Raw genomic sequence first — 20,145 nt, 5'->3', positions numbered from 1 at the left:
GAGTCTGGTAACACTCCGCCTCAAAGGATTACAGCTCATTCTACTAGGTCAGTTTCTACTTCCTGGGCGTTTATTAATGAAGCTTCGGTTGATCAGATTTGCAAAGCAGCAACTTGGTCCTCTTTGCATACTTTTACTAAATTGTACCATTTTGATGTGTTTTCTTCTTCTGAAGCAGTTTTTGGTAGAAACGTACTTCAGGCAGTGGTTTCAGTTTGAATCTTCTGCTTATGTTTTTTCATTAAAATTTTATTCTGGGTGTGGATTATTTTCAGCAGGAATTGGCTGTCTTTATTTTATCCCTCCCTCTCTAGTGACTCTTGCGTGGAAAGATCCACATCTTGGGTAATCATTATCCCATACGTCACTAGCTCATGGACTCTTGCTAATTACATGAAAGAAAACATAATTTATGTAAGAACTTACCTGATAAATTCATTTCTTTCATATTAGCAAGAGTCCATGAGGCCCGCCCTTTTTTGTGGTGGTTTTGATTTTTTTGTATAAAGCACAATTATTCCAATTCCTTATTTTATATGCTTTCGCACTTTTTTCTTATCACCCCACTTCTTGGCTATTCGTTAAACTGAATTGTGGGTGTGGTGAGGGGTGTATTTATAGGCATTTTGAGGTTTGGGAAACTTTGCCCCTCCTGGTAGGAATGTATATCCCATACGTCACTAGCTCATGGACTCTTGCTAATATGAAAGAAATGAATTTATCAGGTAAGTTCTTACATAAATTATGTTTTTCGTGCCTTTCGAAATTTCAAGGCAGGAGCAGCATCAACTTCCTCCGCTCCAAAACAGGAAGGAACTGTTGCTCATTCCAGACAGGTCTGGAAACCTAACCAGTCCTGGAACAAGGGCAAGCAGGCCAGAAAACCTGCTACTGCCCCCAAGACAGCATGAAGGAACGGCCCCCTATCCGGAAACGGATCTAGTGGGGGGCAGACTTTCTCTCTTCGCCCAGGCGTGGGCAAGAGATGTCCAGGATCCCTGGGCGTTGGAGATCATATCTCAGGGATATCTTCTGGACTTCAAGGCTTCTCCTCCTCAAGGGAGATTCCATCTTTCAAGGTTATCAGAAAACCAGATAAAGAAAGAGGCATTCCTACGCTGAGTACAAGACCTCCTAGTAATGGGGGTGATCCACCCAATTCCGCGGACGGAACAAGGGCAGGGATTTTATTTAAATCTGTTCGTGGTTCCCAAGAAAGAGGGAACCTTCAGACCAATCTTGGATCTAAAGATCTTAAACAAATTCCTCAGAGTTCCATCATTCAAAATGGAAACTATTCGGACCATCCTTCCCATGATCCAAGAGGGTCAGTACATGACCACAGTGGACTTAAAGGATGCCTACCTTCACATACCGATTCACAAAGATCATCATCGGTTCCTAAGATTTGCCTTTCTAGACAGGCATTACCAATTTGTAGCTCTCCCCTTCGGGTTGGCTATGGCCCCAAGAATCTTTACAAAGGTTCTGGGCTCACTTCTGGCGGTTCTAAGACCGCGAGGCATAGCGGTGGCTCCGTATCTAGACGACATCCTGATACAGGCGTCAAGCTTTCAAATTGCCAAGTCTCATACAGAGATAGTTCTGGCATTTCTGAGGTCACATGGGTGGAAGGTGAACGTGGAAAAGAGTTCTCTATCACCTCTCACAAGAGTCTCCTTCCTAGGGACTCTGATAGATTCTGTAGAAATGAAAATTTACCTGACGGAGGCCAGGTTATCAAAACTTTTAAATGCTTGCCGTGTCCTTCATTCAATTCCACGCCCGTCAGTGGCTCAGTGCATGGAAGTAATCGGCTTAATGGTAGCGGCAATGGACATAGTGCCATTTGCGCGCCTGCATCTCAGACCGCTGCAATTGTGCATGCTAGGTCAGTGGAATGGGGATTACTCAGATTTGTCCCCTCTACTAAATCTGGATCAAGAGACCAGAGATTCTCTTCTCTGGTGGCTATCCCGGGTCCATCTGTCCAAGGATATGACCTTTCGTAGGCCAGATTGGACGATTGTAACAACAGATGCCAGCCTTCTAGGCTGGGGCGCAGTCTGGAATTCCCTGAAGGCTCAGGGATCGTGGGCTCAGGAGGAGAAACTCCTCCCAATAAATATTCTGGAGTTAAGAGCAATATTCATTGCTCTTCTAGCTTGGCCTCAGTTAGCAACACTGAGGTTCATCAGATTTCAGTCGGACAACATCACGACTGTGGCTTACATCAACCATCAAGGGGGAACCAGGAGCTCCCTAGCGATGTTAGAAGTCTCAAAGATAATTCGCTGGGCAGAGTCTCACTCTTGCCACTTGTCAGCGATCCACATCCCAGGCGTGGAGAACTGGGAGGCGGACTTTGTAAGTCGTCAGACTTTTCATCCGGGGGAGTGGGAACTCCATCCGGAGGTGTTTGCTCAACTGGTCTATCATTGGGGCAAACCAGAACTGGATCTCATGGCGTCTCGCCAGAACGCCAAACTTCCTCGTTACGGATCCAGGTCCAGGGACCCGGGAGCGACGCTGATAGATGCTCTAGCAGCTCCTTGGTTCTTCAACATGGCTTATGTGTTTCCACCGTTTCCTCTGCTGCCTCGACTGATTGCCAAGATCAAACAGGAGAGAGCATCGGTGATTCTGATAGCGCCTGCGTGGCCACGCAGGACCTGGTATGCAGACCTAGTGGACATGTTGTCCTGTCCACCATGGACTCTACCTCTGAGGCAAGACCTTCTAATACAAGGTCCTTTCAATCATCCAAATCTAATTTCTCTGAGACTGACTGCATGGAGATTGAACGCTTGATCCTATCAAAGCGTGGCTTCTCCGAGTCAGTTATTGATACCTTAATACAGGCACGAAAGCCTGTTACCAGGAAAATCTACCATAAGATATGGCGTAAATACTTGTATTGGTGCGAATCCAAGAGTTACTCATGGAGTAAGGTTAGGATTCCTAGGATATTGTCTTTTCTCCAAGAGGGTTTGGAAAAAGGCTTATCTGCTAGTTCGTTAAAGGGACAGATTTCTGCTCTGTCTATTCTTTTGCACAAGCGTCTGGCAGAAGTTCCAGACGTCCAGGCTTTTTGTCAGGCTTTAGCTAGGATTAAGCCTGTGTTTAAAACTGTTGCTCCTCCGTGGAGCTTAAACTTGGTTCTTAAAGTTCTTCAAGGAGTTCTGTTTGAACCCCTTCATTCCATTGATATTAAACTTTTATCTTGGAAAGTTCTGTTTTTGATGGCTCGAAGAGTCTCTGAGTTATCTGCCTTACATTGTGATTCTCCTTATCTGATTTTCCATTCAGACAAGGTAGTTCTGCGTACTAAACCTGGGTTTTTACCTAAGGTGGTTTCTAACAGGAATATCAATGAAGAGATTGTTGTCCCATCATTGTGCCCTAATCCTTCTTCAAAGAAGGAACGTCTTTTGCATAATCTGGACGTAGTCCGTGCCTTGAAGTTTTACTTACAGGCAACTAAAGATTTTCGTCAAACATCTGCCCTGTTTGTCGTTTATTCTGGACAGAGGAGAGGTCAAAAATCTTCGGCAACCTCTCTCTCCTTTTGGCTTCGAAGCATAATACGCTTAGCCTATGAGACTGCTGGACAGCAGCCCCCTGAAAGGATTACAGCTCATTCTACTAGAGCTGTGGCTTCCACCTGGGCCTTTAAAAATGAGGCCTCTGTTGAACAGATTTGCAAGGCTGCGACTTGGTCTTCGCTTCACACTTTTTCAAAATTTTACAAATTTGACACTTTTGCTTCTTCGGAGGCTGTTTTTGGGAGAAAGGTTCTACAGGCAGTGGTTCCTTCCGTTTAAGTTCCTGCCTTGTCCCTCCCATCATCCGTGTACTTAAGCTTTGGTATTGGTATCCCACAAGTAATGGATGATCCGTGGACTGGATACACTTAACAAGAGAAAACATAATTTATGCTTACCTGATAAATTTATTTCTCTTGTAGTGTATCCAGTCCATGGCCCGCCCTGTCTTTTTAAGGCAGATCTAAATTTTTAATTAAACTACAGTCACCACTGCACCCTATGGTTTCTCCTTTCTTGTCTTGTTTCGGTCGAATGACTGGATATGACATGTGAGGGGAGGAGCTATATAGCAGCTCTGTTGTGGGTGATCCTCTTGCAACTTCCTGTTGGGAAGGGAATATATCCCACAAGTAATGGATGATCCGTGGACTGGATACACTACAAGAGAAATAAATTCATCAGGTAAGCATAAATTATGTTTTTGTGGTTGTGGTTCTGGTTCTGGTATTTTGTGATCCGTGTAAATAAGGATAATTCCAAAATTGTGCATCCTATCATATATAGATGAGGTAATCCTCCCTAGTCCTATTATTGTTTGTTTGTGCTATCAGTTACATAAAGCAAATAAAATAAATAGATAAATAAATAAAATAATTGATCTAATTCTACCTAAACGTCAGAAAGATGAATTTGCTACAAGCAAAAGAAGGGGGGGGGGGGGGAGAAGGAAAACACTACAAATGTGAAATTTATGCAAGAAAAAGTAAAGATTTACCCCTCAGGTGAAGATCTTTATTATTCAAATATTGGTTAGCCATGTTGAGTAAAAATGTAACATATTCAATTGTGTGTCTTTGTGATTTTGCCTTTAATATTAGGCTTTATCAGAGTGGAGGGGGCCCAACTAAACGGAATCCAATACCCTGAGTGAATAAAGATTATAATTAAGTATATACTAATCAAAAGGTGAGTGCTGCTCCACATGAACCTATGTGACTAAACAAAATTGAAACTTAAAGTGAACATGTGACAAATAAGAGGGAAAATTTCAGTTCGGAGATATTTAAATAGTCCAATATAATAACTTTATCATGAGAATACCCATACCTGTATCACGTATTTTGTGTATAGTGTATGGGTGTTAGTAGAGATCCCTTTTTGGACAAATAGGTGTATTACTGATATTGTTTCTTTATTGCTGGGATGACATTTTAAACTAGTTCTAGATGTATGGTGGTTGCCTCGTATTTTCAAAGAGTTGCTTTCGGTGTGGTGAATTACATGTACTCTCTAGTCTACAAATCAGAAATAGTTGTTTTGTTCATTCATGCCATGTGGATGGACTGTGTTTAGTCTGTAAATCCACTTACACTCGGCCCTCAACAGGGCCTGCTCTAAGTTACCCCCCCCCCCAATACCCAGAGAGACTTTTTCCAATCCTATACCTTTTAGGCTGGAGGGGTTTGAGATAAAATATGTATCCCCCTATAATCTCTCATTGCCTGGTTTGTGGAGATCAAGCATATTTGAAATGGGCTTCATGATGATCTGACACCTGTCACTTCCTCCGTGAGTATTTAGTCATCAAGTGACATTAGCTGGGAGTGATGACTCATTGGCTTTGGCACACTGCCAATTGTTACTCATAATTATATTCTACCGTATTTCATAGACTGGTTATGTTATTTGAATGTTCTCTTTAACCAAATCTGATTTCACCTTACTTAAAACATCTTGATTTTTACACGAAATTTTAGAGCAATGTTTTAGTTTTTAAAAAAAAAAGTGTAAAATGAACTTATACTTCAGCTGTACTGTATTTTCCATTTTTATATTTCAGTTCTTCCTAACCATAGGCCCTTGGCACATAATAAAGCACTTTGCATCACGTTCACTGGAACTGTATGTCTCCCAAATTGGTTGTTATTGCAGTACACAATGACATCAACGTATAGTGAAGCATTTTTGGGTTTTTCAGCCCTCCTCCTTTACAACACAGAGTGCTGTTATAAAATGCGGGATACTAATACTTCTGTCACTTTGTTACTTGCAGAGAATGTGTTGCATTCAGAGGCTGAGGGTTTAGGCTAAAGCAGTGGTTCTCAACATTAATGAACTCAAGGCCCGGTGTTATATATATATATATATATATATATATATATATATATATATATATAATGCATTGGTGTAAGTAGGGGAAGAACATATATACATTCATTGGTGTCACTTAACTGCAGTGCCAAGGTCCAGTCCTATCTGCTCTTTTTCCCACGCTATCCTCCCACTGAACTGTCGCTATATGTGCACTGGCACTGTGTCTAGCCTGCCCGGTATTTCTTATGTGTGGAGCGGCATGCCTGTCACAGCTCGCAGGGGGGGGGGGGGGGGCATTTCAGGTCGTGGCTCACCAGGACGGCTGTCAAGGCCCGGTGCTGGGCCTGGGTATGGCTGTTGAGAAACCAAGCACTAAAGGATCATAATGGTCAAAATTGAAATGTACATAAGTGTATTTCAATTTTGAATAGAATCATTTTTGCATTTCATTTTTATTGGTTAAATGCTTCTAGTAAAAAGATTCCTGTTTCATTGGCATATACACGTATTTTCTGCTCCCCGTGCGCCAGCATTCAAACACAGAGCCTACTCGGAAACTCATTGGTGGCTTGTATGATGCAAATTAAGTCCACACTGATACAATATGACACAAGAAAAGTAGTGTCAATCAAAAAACAAAGGTTTTACAATATCTGTTTTTAAAAATCTATTTTCATATCTCAAAAAAATAACTATTTGTATAGTTATAAACATTTATACTTAAATATATCATGTGATCATCTGGCAGTTATCCTTTATTTGCCAGTGATCAGATTGGTCCTAGGGATTATTAGTGCACAGACATAATCTTTACCCTTAAAAAAAAATAAAAAAGCTTTAATTTACCCTTTTTTAATTGTAAAAATATTTTAACATGCTTAAAGGGACATGTTACTCAAATGCTGAATTACTTGTAAATAAAACACCATATCTGTAAAAACTGACTGGAGAATATCACATGGACAAAAACAAAAGGAAGATATTGTACCTTCATTGTAAAGGGACTTTAAGCATCCAATTAGGATGCTTGTCCTCGACCTTGCAAGGGAGCGTGCATCTGGCAGGTGCAGGCACAGTCGCTTTATTTCCCTCTGCAGATTAAGGCAGTTTACCACGAAATCTTGCAAAATAATGGTGAAATCCTTCAAGATCACAGTAATGCATGTCAGACCTCAGCATTTTGGAGCTGATTGGCTGCTTTTATTTTTCACTATGCTGATGACTGTAAAAGCGTAGGTGAATTCTAACTGCTCTAAAATCACAGATAAGGTGAAGAAAATTTGTGGTAAATCCTTGATGTTACATAGTTATTTTCTTGTCCGCTTTTTACAGATTCAACTACTACACCTAGTTGACTATAGGCATTACTTGACAGATTTTTGTGATATATTCTAGACATTTGCTGTGCATGCATACTTATAAACCATACGTTATTTACCAAATCTGAAATTACAAAGCAGAGAAAAACTCACACTTATCTGTATCACTCACAGTTAAAGGGACATGAAACCCACATTTTTTCTTTCGTGATTTAGAAAGAGCATGTCATTTTAAACAACTTTCTAATTTACTTCTATTATCTAATTTGCTTCATTCTCTTTATCACTTGCTGAAAAGCATATCTAGATATGCTCAGTAGCTGCTTATTGGTTGCTGCACATAGAGGCCTCGTGTGATTGGCTCACATGTGCATTGCTATTTCTTCAACAAAGGATATCTAAAGAATTTAGCAAATTAGATAATAGAAGTAAATTGGAAAGTTGTTTAAAATTACATGCCCTATCTGAATCATGAACGTTTAATTTTGACTAGACTGTCCCTTTAAGTCTATAGTCTTGGGTGGTCATTGATACAGAGGTAAAATCATGCAGGTTCTTGAATATAAAAAAAAACTAACCCCACACCTTTCCTTATCTATGCTCACTGTGGATCCTCAGTTGTGGAAAACATAGGGCAATGCCTGTTTTTACACTATAGAAGAAAATACACAGTATGCAGAGACAACAGCAGACACAGACAGAAAATGGCATTGGCTTCTTCTATTTTAGTTTTGAGTTTTTCTTGATTTATCCCTTTATAGAAGCATTCACTGCTTAAAACTCTGATTTATCTAATTATTTCCTCTTTGAACAGAATACTTTTTATTTAAATCCTAAGCAATCATTAGAAATAAAAGGAAAATCGTACCACATTTATGCTAATAATATGGAATTTAATTTATTCTCGTTAACAATGCAGGGTATGAACGGGAAAAAACAGTGAAAAGTGCTACCTACACTAACAGATTAATACAATGTGGTCTTCTCTGTAAACACATTCAACATTTTTATAAATAATCAGCACTTACATTCAAAGCACTCATTAATTTCCTTCATATATCATGCAGCATTGCATTGTTAAATATATTGTTTTGGTATATTTAATAAACCTGCAACGTAGTAAAAATAACTGAGCCCTATTCATGTTAAAGTGTCATTATAGTTGAAAAAGCTACATGCTCAAATTTTATTAATACATGTAAGTTTATCACTAGTGACCCTGCAAAGGGTTTAAACTCATAATTAAAATACCACTGGAGAGAACTGCTGGTTCCAAGCAGAAATGGCCAGTGACTCAGTTGTTAGTGGTAGTCCTGTGACCCAGCTGTGCAATTGCTTCTGCTGATTGGTTCACAGGCCTTGTCCACTTGTGACCAGTAGTCCTCTGCAGCTCCTATGCAGTATTTTAATTGTGTGTTTTAACTTCTTGATGGGCGTCTATAGTGATAAAATGACATACTCTAACGAATAAGAGCATGCAATTTTTCTACTATAATGGCTCTTTAATTCAAGGTCATATGGTAGAGTGTTTAGAAAGTGGACTTGCTACTAATATGTACTATTTTTACAAATACAGTTTTTAGAATGATATAACTTATGTAAAAGGATCTTTTCTCAACAGGTTGTGTATTAAACTTTGGTCTTGACTGGAAAAAAATGTATCTTCATATATTACATGAAAAATCATGATTTCATCAGGTTATTTTATGCTTAGTGACTCAGTGAATAGGTATTTGTTCGGTGCAGAAAGAGAATAGGAAATGGTGACCACAAAAAAAAGTGTGGCTACTGGATAAATGTAATGTTTCTTATAATAAATGCTCACTGCTATATGATGTCAATTTCATCTGGTATCCAAAAATACCTTGTGGCATTTTATTTATTTATTTCACAAAAAATCTATCAGCTCAGTCAAGATGCTTTAAAAAAAATAGCTTTATTGGTGTCTGAGCACAAACGTTTGCTTTGCCAACTTTGTAAGACTTTTTAATTAGTAATTTAAATAATCTGTAATTGTGTTGCTCATGCTGTCATGCTTGGCACTGCTTGCCTTTCTCCTGATTTCGTAGACGGTGAGGACATTTAAGATGATGCCTTTTGTCAATATGTTGCTATAGAAATGAAAACATTAACTGCTATTTATTTTTATGTCTCTTAGTAATCTCCAACAACCAGGATATTCTGCTCGCTGCTGGAAAAGAAGAGGTAACCATCTCTTTGGATTTCCCATAAGTAGTATATTTTATTGGCAGAGTTGTCTAAGGAAGAATATGACATCCTATTTCTGTTAAAATACTTATTGATTAGGTTTCCTTTTCCACAGAAACATTTCTATAAGTAGATTTTATTTTTCTCGGCTAGCTCCATAATTGTACATCTTTTTTGCTTGATGTTCCATAAACTCCTAATAAGAAGCACATGGGACATGTTACATAATCAATATGAGGTAAATGTGAAATTTGTTTTGGACTCAGGAAAATGATGCAAGCTGCATATTTTTTTGCTTTGTTTCCATGAGCTCATGTCACAGTTCATAAAGAAATTGGTTTTATTACTTCTTATTCATTGTGGGGGCAACCAGACACAATTTTTGTTCTATAAACAATTATGACAATATGCCTCAATTACGTTAAAACATGATGAGACTAGATTGTGAAGGATACATGTTTAGCTTCTCACTTAAGAGAAGCTGTTCCATTTCAGTTTTGCAATGGCTTTTGAAGGTCTTACACGTTGTGCTATCCATATTTATTTTTATTATATTTTTTTAGTTATTCACCCTTTACCCTGAAATATTCTATTAGAGTTTCTATTTCTTTCTAACAGGTAGTGAGAGTCCACGATCCATTACTCCTGGGAATTACCCTCCCTACCACTAGGAGGAGACAAAGATTCCCAAACCTCAAGAGCTCTATATAACCCCTCCCACCTCACTATACCTTAGTATTTTCTTTGCCTCTGCTGGAGGTGTCTGAAGGATGAAGATGTGCATGAGTTTTCTTCAGATAGAGGGGCTTTCAGTGTATTTTGAGGCCCAGTTTCCCCTCAGAGGGCAGTGTTTGTCAGAGAGATGTATCAGGGGTATTTGTTTATGATTTCTTCACCTCATGGAAATTTCTTCATAAACTTTCCATAATTGGTTGCAGGACTTGTCTGCTGCCCCCCTTTATGGATCTACAATATACACCTATTCCATAACCTCTGCTAATATGTTTCAGTACTGGTTTGGCTGTGTGCTACTTGGATGGTGGACAAGTCTCTGTTGGTAAGTATTGTTTTTTACTATCCCTATAAGACAATCCTATGGATATATATGGATATATATATATATATATATATATATATATATATATATATATATATATATATATATATATATATATATATATATATATATATATATATATATATATATATAATATTTTACCAGAAAGGATACATTGAGATTTCTCTTGTTTTCTGTGTGTATCTATATATATATATATATATATATATATATATATATATAGCCCTGGAACAGACTCAATAATTTTTTCCCCTTTATAATTTGTTTGCATATGTCCGTTATTTGGGGTGCCTACTTTTTTGATTTTTGCGCGTCTGCCTTTGGGTTTGCATGCATCACATTTGCGCACACTCCATAGTTTACTTTTAGGGGTACTTTTTCATTTCTTAAGTCGGTTATCGCCCATAAGTCTGTTTTCCTTATAGCAGGTAATTGATTTCGAGCGGGTTCCCTTAAAGTTGGATGTTAATTAGCTTCTGTCTTTTTTGACAGTTTGGTTTGCACATAATATTACTGGGAGTTAATTTTACTCAAGCTACTTAGGCGGTGGTAATTTTTTTCCATTCCTCAAGAGCTTATTAAGAGGGTTCTGTTCCTATCCCAGATCCCTGATCATCTTTTTTACAATACACACACCTAATGGTAGAAATGTGAAGTACCTTCCTCAGCTCATTTATTTGACTCATGTTTGTATTAATTAATGTTTTCGGACCAATCTAATGCTGTTTCTGTGTGTAATATTGCTCCTTCTGTTTCTTCATTGCAGGAGAAAGCTGAATAATTTTCACCTAATATAAGGAAATTAATTACAGCATCAGTATCTGATGCTTTGACTTGTCTCCCGCCTGCAAGCAAGTATGGAAGGTCAGTACAGTTTTCTCCTTCTACCAGTACTATATGCCCTGTGGCCAGGTATTCTATTATGTCTTCAGAGGGTGATGTTTCTCCTGCTGATGAGGGATATTCGTCTGATGTTGAGCCTGATATTTCCTCTTGTTTGTTTAAAGTGGAAAGTATTTGTTCTTTTTTTAAAGAGGTTTTGTTTACTTTAGGTTTAAAGATCCTAAAGCTTCTGATGATAAACTTGTAACCATTTAAATTCAGTTTTCAAGACTGTTGTTAAACTTCCTGAAGTTTTCCCTGTTCCTGATACTGTTTCTGATATGATATCCAAGTTATGGTCTAAGCCTGAGAATTCATTTTTTAACCAATCTGCAACATTTAAAAAAGTTATATCCTTCGACAGCAACTAATATTGAGTTATGGGAAACAGTTCCCAAGGTTGATGGGGCTATTTCCTTTTTGGCTAAGCATACTACTATTCCTTAAGAAGACAATACTAGATAAGAAATTAGTCATTTTTATAGAAGTGCATTTTTTGTTGTTTTTTTGCAGACAAGTTATTTACTTAGGCCAGCCATTTCTATAGGTGATGTGGCTGCTGCCTCAACTTATTGGTTATCCAGTTTATCTGAACAGTGTTTTGAGGATCCTGTTTGTGATAATCTTTTGGGTTTACTAAAGAATGCTAATTATTTTATTTGTCATGATGTATTTGACATTATGAATATTAAAAGCATATCTTTGGAAGTTCTTCCCAGGAGAGCCTTGTGGCTTAAATCCTGGTCTGCTTATATGGTGTCTAATTCCAGATTATTATCCCTTTCTTTTTAGGGTAAGACATTGTTTGGTTCTGATTTAGATTCTATTATTTCTCCTTTTACTGGGGGTAAAGGGGCTTTTTTTTACTTTAGGAGAAAAAAAAATCTAAGGCCTTTAACAGTTTCCGTTCTTCTTGACAGAATAAGGAACAAATGAGTGAAGTTTCCTTTGATCAAAAACAAAATACTTCTGGCTCAGTTTAGAGACCCAGTGCTAACTGCAATTAGCCTAAACAGGCTAAAAAATCTACTCCTGTTATCAAAAATGCATGAAGGTGCAGCCCCCGATCCAGAGTGTCTGGTAGGGGGCAGGTTAAGCCTCTATTAAGAGACTTAGTTTGTCTGTCCTTGTTCTATTCTGAATGAAATTTCTCAGAAGGAAGTTTCTAGGGTAGTGTGTACAGACCATGTAATTCTTTTAGTAGAGTTTTGGTATCATTTAGCCTCTGGTGGTCGTAGAGAAGTTCCCATTTCTCCTTCCAGATACATAGGCTATCTTCCCTCGACAGATAAACATAGTTGTTACACTGAGTTCTTTCTGGCTTCTAGGACCCATGATGGATAAAGACTTCTGACTGGTAAGTCACTTATCTCCCTCTTCTCCCTCATGGCTTGATGCCTAAATTTCAGGGCCATTGGATTCCTTCTGGATTCATGGGAAAAGGGGCTATTTCTTTTATTGCATGAGGACTTTGCTGCAGAGCAGCGGTATCTGGTGAAGGTCTGAAGTGTTCCTCATACTAGCATAAAGAGTCTAAGGCTCCGGTGGTTCTCTTGCAGTGCTACTAATGTAACTCCCTCTTATGGCTAGTTGTCTCTGTTAGAGGTGATGTAAGGAACATGACATTCAGACAAATGGGAGAAATGTGTACCTATGCCCCTTGTATTTCAAGTTATTTACTTGTTTGCAGACTGCAGGGTGTTAACTCTCAGGGACTTCCTCTAATTTGATTGGGGAACCTTTATTTAGGAAATATATAGCAGGTGCAGGGGACACTTTTCCTTCCGCTGTTACACCGGTTCTGCTGTCTTGATATTACACCTTTGCAGACCCGGTCTAATTGAATGACGGAGAGTAATTATAGTGGCCCTGCGGCCCACTCTATGCGCATGCATATCGCCCTTAGTGTGCAATACAGAAACGATTAGAATGAAGCGGTCCGAAGATGTGATAATGGAGGAGCCCTTTATGACCATGGCTCATTGCAGAAGGTTTGTGCGGCTGTCAGACAATCCATCATATTTATTGCATACCTGATTGGTTCTCAACTTTATTAATGTTTTAGCCATACTTATTCTTATTTCATGAATACACATTTTTGATGGTATTGGCATTACCAGTGTTGAAACACTCTTATTTCTTATATGGAAAATAGATTTGTCTAGTGGTTTAATACAATTACCAGTTCTTATACATACTTATGTCTTATTTAGTAATCAAGCATATCTGGCAGTTTAATAGCATTATCAGTGCTTAAACATATTTGGTTCTTATATGGAGAATACACATATAAGGAGGTTTAAGCATGCCTGTTCCTTGTAAAGAATATATATATATATATATATATATATATATATATATATATATATATATATATATATATATATAGTGATTTATTTCTATTCCAGTACTTATGCTAAATTATTTCCTATATAGAGTAAATGCATATCTGGTGGTTTAATAATCTTATCAGTGTTTAGACGTACATTTTTTTTTATATTCTCTAAGAGGTCAAATTTGTGCATTGTCTGTTTTGTTACACAAACAGTTGGCTCGTTTGCCAGATGTTCAGTCAGTCTGTTCAAGCTTTTGCTATAATTTTACCTGTTTTCAACTCTGTTGCTTCTCCATGGAGTCTTATTTTAATTCTTAGCGTTATTCAATGGCTCAGTTTGAGCCTATGCATTCTATTGATATTAAGTTGCTTACTTGGAAAGTGTTATTTCTTCTGTCCAAAGGGTGAATTGTCTGCACGTCTGTCTTCCGACTTTTATATAGATTTAATTTGGATATGGCTGTACTGAGAACAAAGATGGAGTTTATACCTAAGGTAGTCTCTACTTGCAATATTAATTTAGACATTGTGGTTCCGTCTCTTGTCCCAATCCTCCTTCCTCTAAAGAATAGTTTTTTGTATAGTTTGGATGTAGTTAGATGTAAATAGAGCCATGAAGGTCTGTCTTCATGCCAACAAAGAATTTCGTCAATCATCCTCCTTATTTGTCCTGCACTCTGCTAAGCTCAAAGGTCAGAGGCCCTGCAGTCACTCTGTCCTTTCGGATCAGAAGCTTTATATGTTTGGCATATTCAAGCGGGCCAGCAGCTTATGTCTCGACTCACGGCACATTTGACCTTCAGGAATGAGGCTTCAGTCAAGCGGAAATGAAGGGCTGCTGTTTGGTCCTCGTTACATACTTTCACAAAATTGTAGTCTTGATGGGGGGTTTTTGCCTCAGCAGAGGCATTCTTTGGGAGAAAGGTTCTTCAAGTGATGGTGCCTAATAATTAGGACTACCTTGCCTACCTTTCCTTCCCTATTAATTTTGTGTCATCCACAGCTTGGGTATTGATGAATTTGTGGACTCGCATTGCCATTAGAAATAATATATAATTTATGCTTTCCTGATAAATTCTTTTCTTACTTGGAAGTAAGAGTCAATGAACCAGCCCTTATATTTGTAGTGACTGCAGTCTTATGGCACTTCTGTATTCCTTTTTATCTCTTTGCGTTTCCTTATCCTTGGCTTAACCTACTGAGAGGTTAGGGGAAATGGGAGGGATATTCAATGCTTTGCTTGGGGTATCTTTGCTTAATCCTGGTGGCCAGATGAAGTATTTCTCATAGGAAATGAATGAACTTGTGGACTCACTGGCAAGAAAGAAAATAATTTATCGGGAAAGCATACATTATGTTTATGTTCCAGTCTCTATTGAAACTGGGAATCAAATCAGTAATTGTAACAGTCTCTTAATAGAAAAAAGGGATTTGAGCACAACCCTCTTTTTAGATTCTGCAAAGAAGCAAGAGTACTTTCAGAACAATTTTACTTCTAAAATTCCTGAAAGCTGCATGGAGGTTTCTAAGAGCACAATGAATCTGGTTTCCTCGGGAGGTGAGGTTTCCAATATAGTTTTTTTTTTTTTTTTTTGAGGACATAAAAGTGTACATACATATATCATTGATACAGGCTTTATAATACAATAAGATTGTGATAATAATATATACCGCCAGCAATCCTCATTTTTTTTCCCCCTTAGATTAACATTTTGGGTCACTCTTGGACCCCTGATATAGAAATAACCTGTAAACTGGGGTTATCTTGAAACATGAAAAATAGGAAAATAATAAGAGTAAAATAAAGGAAAGTGCATCATTATACAAGTCATTGTTATGTTAATATAGGAAGTATAGATGCTTGAGCAGCAGCTGAACACGTCTGTGTATAACTAAGTGCCCTTATATTCCCAAAGTGTGCACATCTATGTTAAAATATTTGTGCAGTATGAATATTAGAAAAAGGTAAACGGACTGATATGTATTACCCTTTAAGAGTATAATATTGTGAGATTTTGAGTCTACTAAGTTATAAGTAGCACAAACATGAGACCCAGTTAATATATTAATAAACCCCTGAGCTGTGGTCTATGTCTGATAGGACACTCTACTGTATCTAATGCCTATGTAGGTATTTGACTTTGTGTTAAAGTTGGGACCATCAAGTGTATGTGAAAAGTAATATTTGGCGTTGTGTTCTAATGTCAAAATTAAACATGCCTTCCACCCCGCGGCCCCAGCCGTAGACCGCAGGGTTATGAAGAAGCTGTCTAGAATAGATTTGCATGAGCCTTATAAGATAAGTCTAAAAGTAACACTGATCTATGCATAATCGTGTAAACTTCATGTGTTTTACCATAAAGATGGGGCTGCATTCAGTGTCAAATATGGGCGCTTACTACTATCTACGGATGGATGCAAATATTACTGTATAAGCTTTATAGCTCAATGCGTACATAATTTAAACAACAAATAAACAATCAAGCAGTTAAATTGGTGCTAGGATAATAGTACAATTACAAATAAAGTCATACATGCATAATTAAAATAAAGATAACGATTTTTATATACTATGTTTGGTACCGTATTTTAGTCCATTTGGTTTGCGAATGCTATACGTAATGGACATTAGGTTTTCAAAGTCCTGTTACTTTTTTATCCTCATGACTTTACCTGCAGGAAAAGTTGATTCGGGAAAGAGATTTGTAGTATATTGCTGTTGTGAGTGTTCCAGGGTAAAATCATTGCCACCAAATGCAGAACTCCCAGCCTTCCAGTGTCTCCTAGTTTCTGAGGATTCTTGAAATCAGGGTAACAAGTCTCCGGTTGGTTGCTACGAGAGACACAGGTATTATGTTGGTCCACAACTTCGCAAATTTCAAATTTTCCATCTTTGGTATCCCATGGGACCCCACCGAAACCCTACAGGGCAGTGGTTTGTGGTCGGTGTTCATTCTGTTGCTGATTCTCTCTCGGTATGCCATATGTGTCTGGCCTCTCTAATGGCTTGAATTCTTTCTCCCTGTCTATTTGATGATTGGTAGCTCCGGGACCTTCATGTTATATTGTAGATTTGTTGGCGAGATAACATTGATGTTGCATGTATCCTGCCGATGAGATCCTTCTTGGAGAGTTATCCCCTTTGTGTCAGCTGCATTTGTTAGGGAGTATCTCACTAGCAGCGGGTCTTGTGGTGCTGTTGCAATGAGACGGAGGCAAAAGCTCTTCAAATCTTCTCCAGTGCTTGTTATTAAATATGTCTTGAGAATTGCATTGGCGGCCATTAAAATAGTGGCCATTTTAAGAGCCATATATTGTAGGGTCTTATATTTTGTGTCTGCGTATATTTGTAGGTTCCGTCCTTCTGTTTAGGTCTCTTGGGTATTAGCGATATTAAAGGTAGTATAATAGTCTCAGTAGGTGATTTGACGAGTCCAGCTGCCACTGAGTACTTCTGGGTTTCCGAGGGGAGTAGCGTTACCTAGATGTTTGCCGCCGCACTAGGCCCTTGATATCTGATTTTCCGCTTCAGCTTCACTCATACAGCTTATTTTAGTATCCCCAGGTCACCACGGTGAAGTGGGTCAGTATTGCGATCAGTGTGAGAAAATTGGCTGTGAAAATACTCTCTAAATCTGCAGGTTTTGAGAGATTCTGCTGGAGCTTAGAAAAATGTGACTGTTCCCAGTCAATGTTAAGACACGCCCTCCTCCAATATAGTTTTAAAGACTCTATGTAACCATGAGGGCTCTTTAGGTTTAGTCTCTGTTTAAAAGAAAGTTTATTTTCCGCTTGTTGTCAGAAAGGGTCCCAGTAGTAACTTATGCCATCTGTCTGAAGGGAACCCTTAGTTTCTTGGCAATAAGGGTAATGTTTTGAACTCCATCTTAACTCAAGAACAGCCGTTGTCCAGCTTTGATAGTTCTTATTCCAGTGTTATTCATCCAGGAAATGAACTTTTACAATCCTCAGTTTTGTCATCTAGAGGATTTTTCTAATTCAATCAGATATTCAACTATCTTTTCAGGCATTTGGTAAGGTGCAGGGACCCTTACAGTGTATTAGTAGTTACCACTACTTTGCTTGTTGTTTCAACCTGTATTTCTGTTGGTACATCTACTCAGAATGATTTTCAAGCTGAGCCTAAAGACATCATTGGTAAGCTTACTGTGACTTTACAGGATTTGGTAGCCAAATCTAGTACAGATGTCCAGTTGCTTTGTATTTCCTCTGTCCCTATATTTGTCTTTCCATCTGGTTCTCGAGTATCTGAGCTTGATGGTACGGAAACAGAACGTTTAGTTCCTAGACACAGGGGTTTCTCTGATCCAGTGATTGAAACTAGGGATGCACCGAAATTTCGGCCGCAGAAAGTTTCGGCCGAAAATGGCATTTTTGGCTATTTCGGTTTTCGGGTTTTTTGCCTGTTATTTTCGGTAAAATTATTGTGTAGCATGTTTCAAATTTGATGCTAGCCTAGAGCTGCTGTTTAGGTTTATTACTTCACTTACTGTTCTGCATAGGAGTTTTCTAGGACTATACTTTATTTGGATAATTGGTAAAAAAAAACCCTGTTAAATATGATTCTGTTACATAGAACTAAATGAAGAATAATACAGTATATTGACATTTATAATTGTTTTAAGTAGGGATGCACCAAAATTTTGGTCGCAGAAACATTTTAGACGAAAATTGCATTATTTTTTGCCTTTTTTTTTTTCTTGGTAAAATTATTGTGTAGCATATTATTGTTTTAAGATATTTTTGTCCAATTTTAGTGTGTTACTTTCAATAAAAGTGTGGGCTTTTTTATTGGCTCTAATTATGCAAAAAAAACTAAAAAAAAAAGAAATTTGAAAATAATTTGAAAAAATACATTTTCGGTATTAGTTTCGGTTTTCGGCCAAGTGCATCCCAGATTTTCGGATCCGGTTTCGGTCCAGAATTTCCATTTCGGTGCATCACTAATTGAAACTCTTATTCAGAGTCAAAAGTATATGACTAGAAAGCTTTATCATAAAGTCTGGAAAGCCTTTATTTTGTAAGTGCATTCTAAAAAATAATAATAATAATAAACATGATTCCAAGATATTTGATGTTTTGTTGGGGTTGTGGATTTTTTTTCTCAATGAAAAAGATTTTTTTTTTTTTTAAATCCTTCCCTTTATGTTATTACTTGTGGACTCTACAGCTTGGGTATTCGTTCCCAGGAGTAATGGATTGTGGACTTTCACCACCTGTATGAAGGAATACATAATTAATGCTTACCTGATAATTAAAAAAATTTCATGGAGGTGAGAATCCACATGTTTTTGAGTTTTTATTTCTTTTTAAGGACATCTTTTTCTCTGCTCCTTTTTTGTCTCTTGCTTCCTTTTTCTCATCTCACCTTTGCTTGGCTAGGCATTAGACTAAGGTATAGTGAGGTGGAAGGAGTAATATAGAGCTTTTGCGGTTTGGGAATCTTTGCCTACTCCTAGTGGTAGGGAAGATAATTCCTAGGAGTAATAGATTGAGGACCACCATTAAAGAAATTAATTTATTAGGTAAGCTTAGATTATGTTTTTTTTTCACACCGTTAGATGATGCTTCCTATTTTGCATTTATTTCTTTACTGAATCTGAACAGCAGCAAAAACAGATCAAAGCAGGAAAAAATTAACAGCCAATGAGGTTCACAGCACTATGTAACAAACTCAAGGGACACAGGATAAGCATAGAACACCCTTCCTTCTGCTAATACTTGAATACCAGTGTATCTTGTACAATGTTTTATATTTATTTAACAATATACATTACTTTGTTTAGCTATGGTTATTTACTTATTTTTGTGTTTCTTTTAGCTGCAGAAAGTTGATCGAGATCTTGAGATGATACTTTCTTCGGTTGAAGCCAAGAACAAAAAGTTAAAGGAAGACCTAGAAAAGTATGTTATTTGTTGTTATCACACGTTCTTCACAATTAAAGAAGTGTCAGGGAATTATTTTTTTCTTTAACGTTATAAACTCTAGTCAAGAGTCCTGGGCACTTTTTCATATAATCTAATTTTGTTGTTATTGTTTTTTGTTTGTTTGTTTTTTTAATTGATTTTTATTAGTTGATCGGTGTGTATCACTACCCCTTGTGTGTCTCAGTTTATAATGCATAATGTTCTCACACAGTCTAACTGCCAGCTCTCTCATCAGAGATACAAGGAGCTGCTTAGGGGCACCCTCTGTTACAGAGCATCTTCCTGACTCATCACGTGGTTAATGTTTTTGCAATGTTATTACCTGTCATTTTACATTATGTGTTAATGTAAACTAGATTGAATAGTACACCCAATTAGAAATTAGAAAATTTACTGGAGAGGCTTTCTTAAAGGGACATGAAAGCCAATTTTTTTCTTTCGTGATTTAGAAAGAGCATGTCATTTTAAACAACTTTCTAATTTACTTCTATTGTCTAATTTGCTTCATTCTCT

The 20,145-nt window shown here is 37.7% G+C and overlaps 1 protein-coding gene across 1 annotated transcript in view; it reads left to right on the top strand.

Moving 5' to 3' along the window:
* Positions 1-20,145, top strand: part of CENPK (centromere protein K) — a 210,546-nt gene that overhangs the window by 112,103 nt on the left and 78,298 nt on the right. Inside the window, exons 6-7 of the mRNA XM_053701331.1 lie at positions 9,339-9,385; positions 19,526-19,608. Of these exons, the coding sequence (XP_053557306.1) occupies positions 9,339-9,385; positions 19,526-19,608 (130 nt within the window). The remainder of the gene's footprint in view (positions 1-9,338; positions 9,386-19,525; positions 19,609-20,145) is intronic.

Source organism: Bombina bombina, chromosome 2 (genome assembly GCF_027579735.1).
Source record: "Bombina bombina isolate aBomBom1 chromosome 2, aBomBom1.pri, whole genome shotgun sequence".
Lineage (NCBI taxonomy): Eukaryota > Metazoa > Chordata > Amphibia > Anura > Bombinatoridae > Bombina > Bombina bombina.
This window is presented reverse-complemented; position numbering and strand designations above follow the sequence as displayed.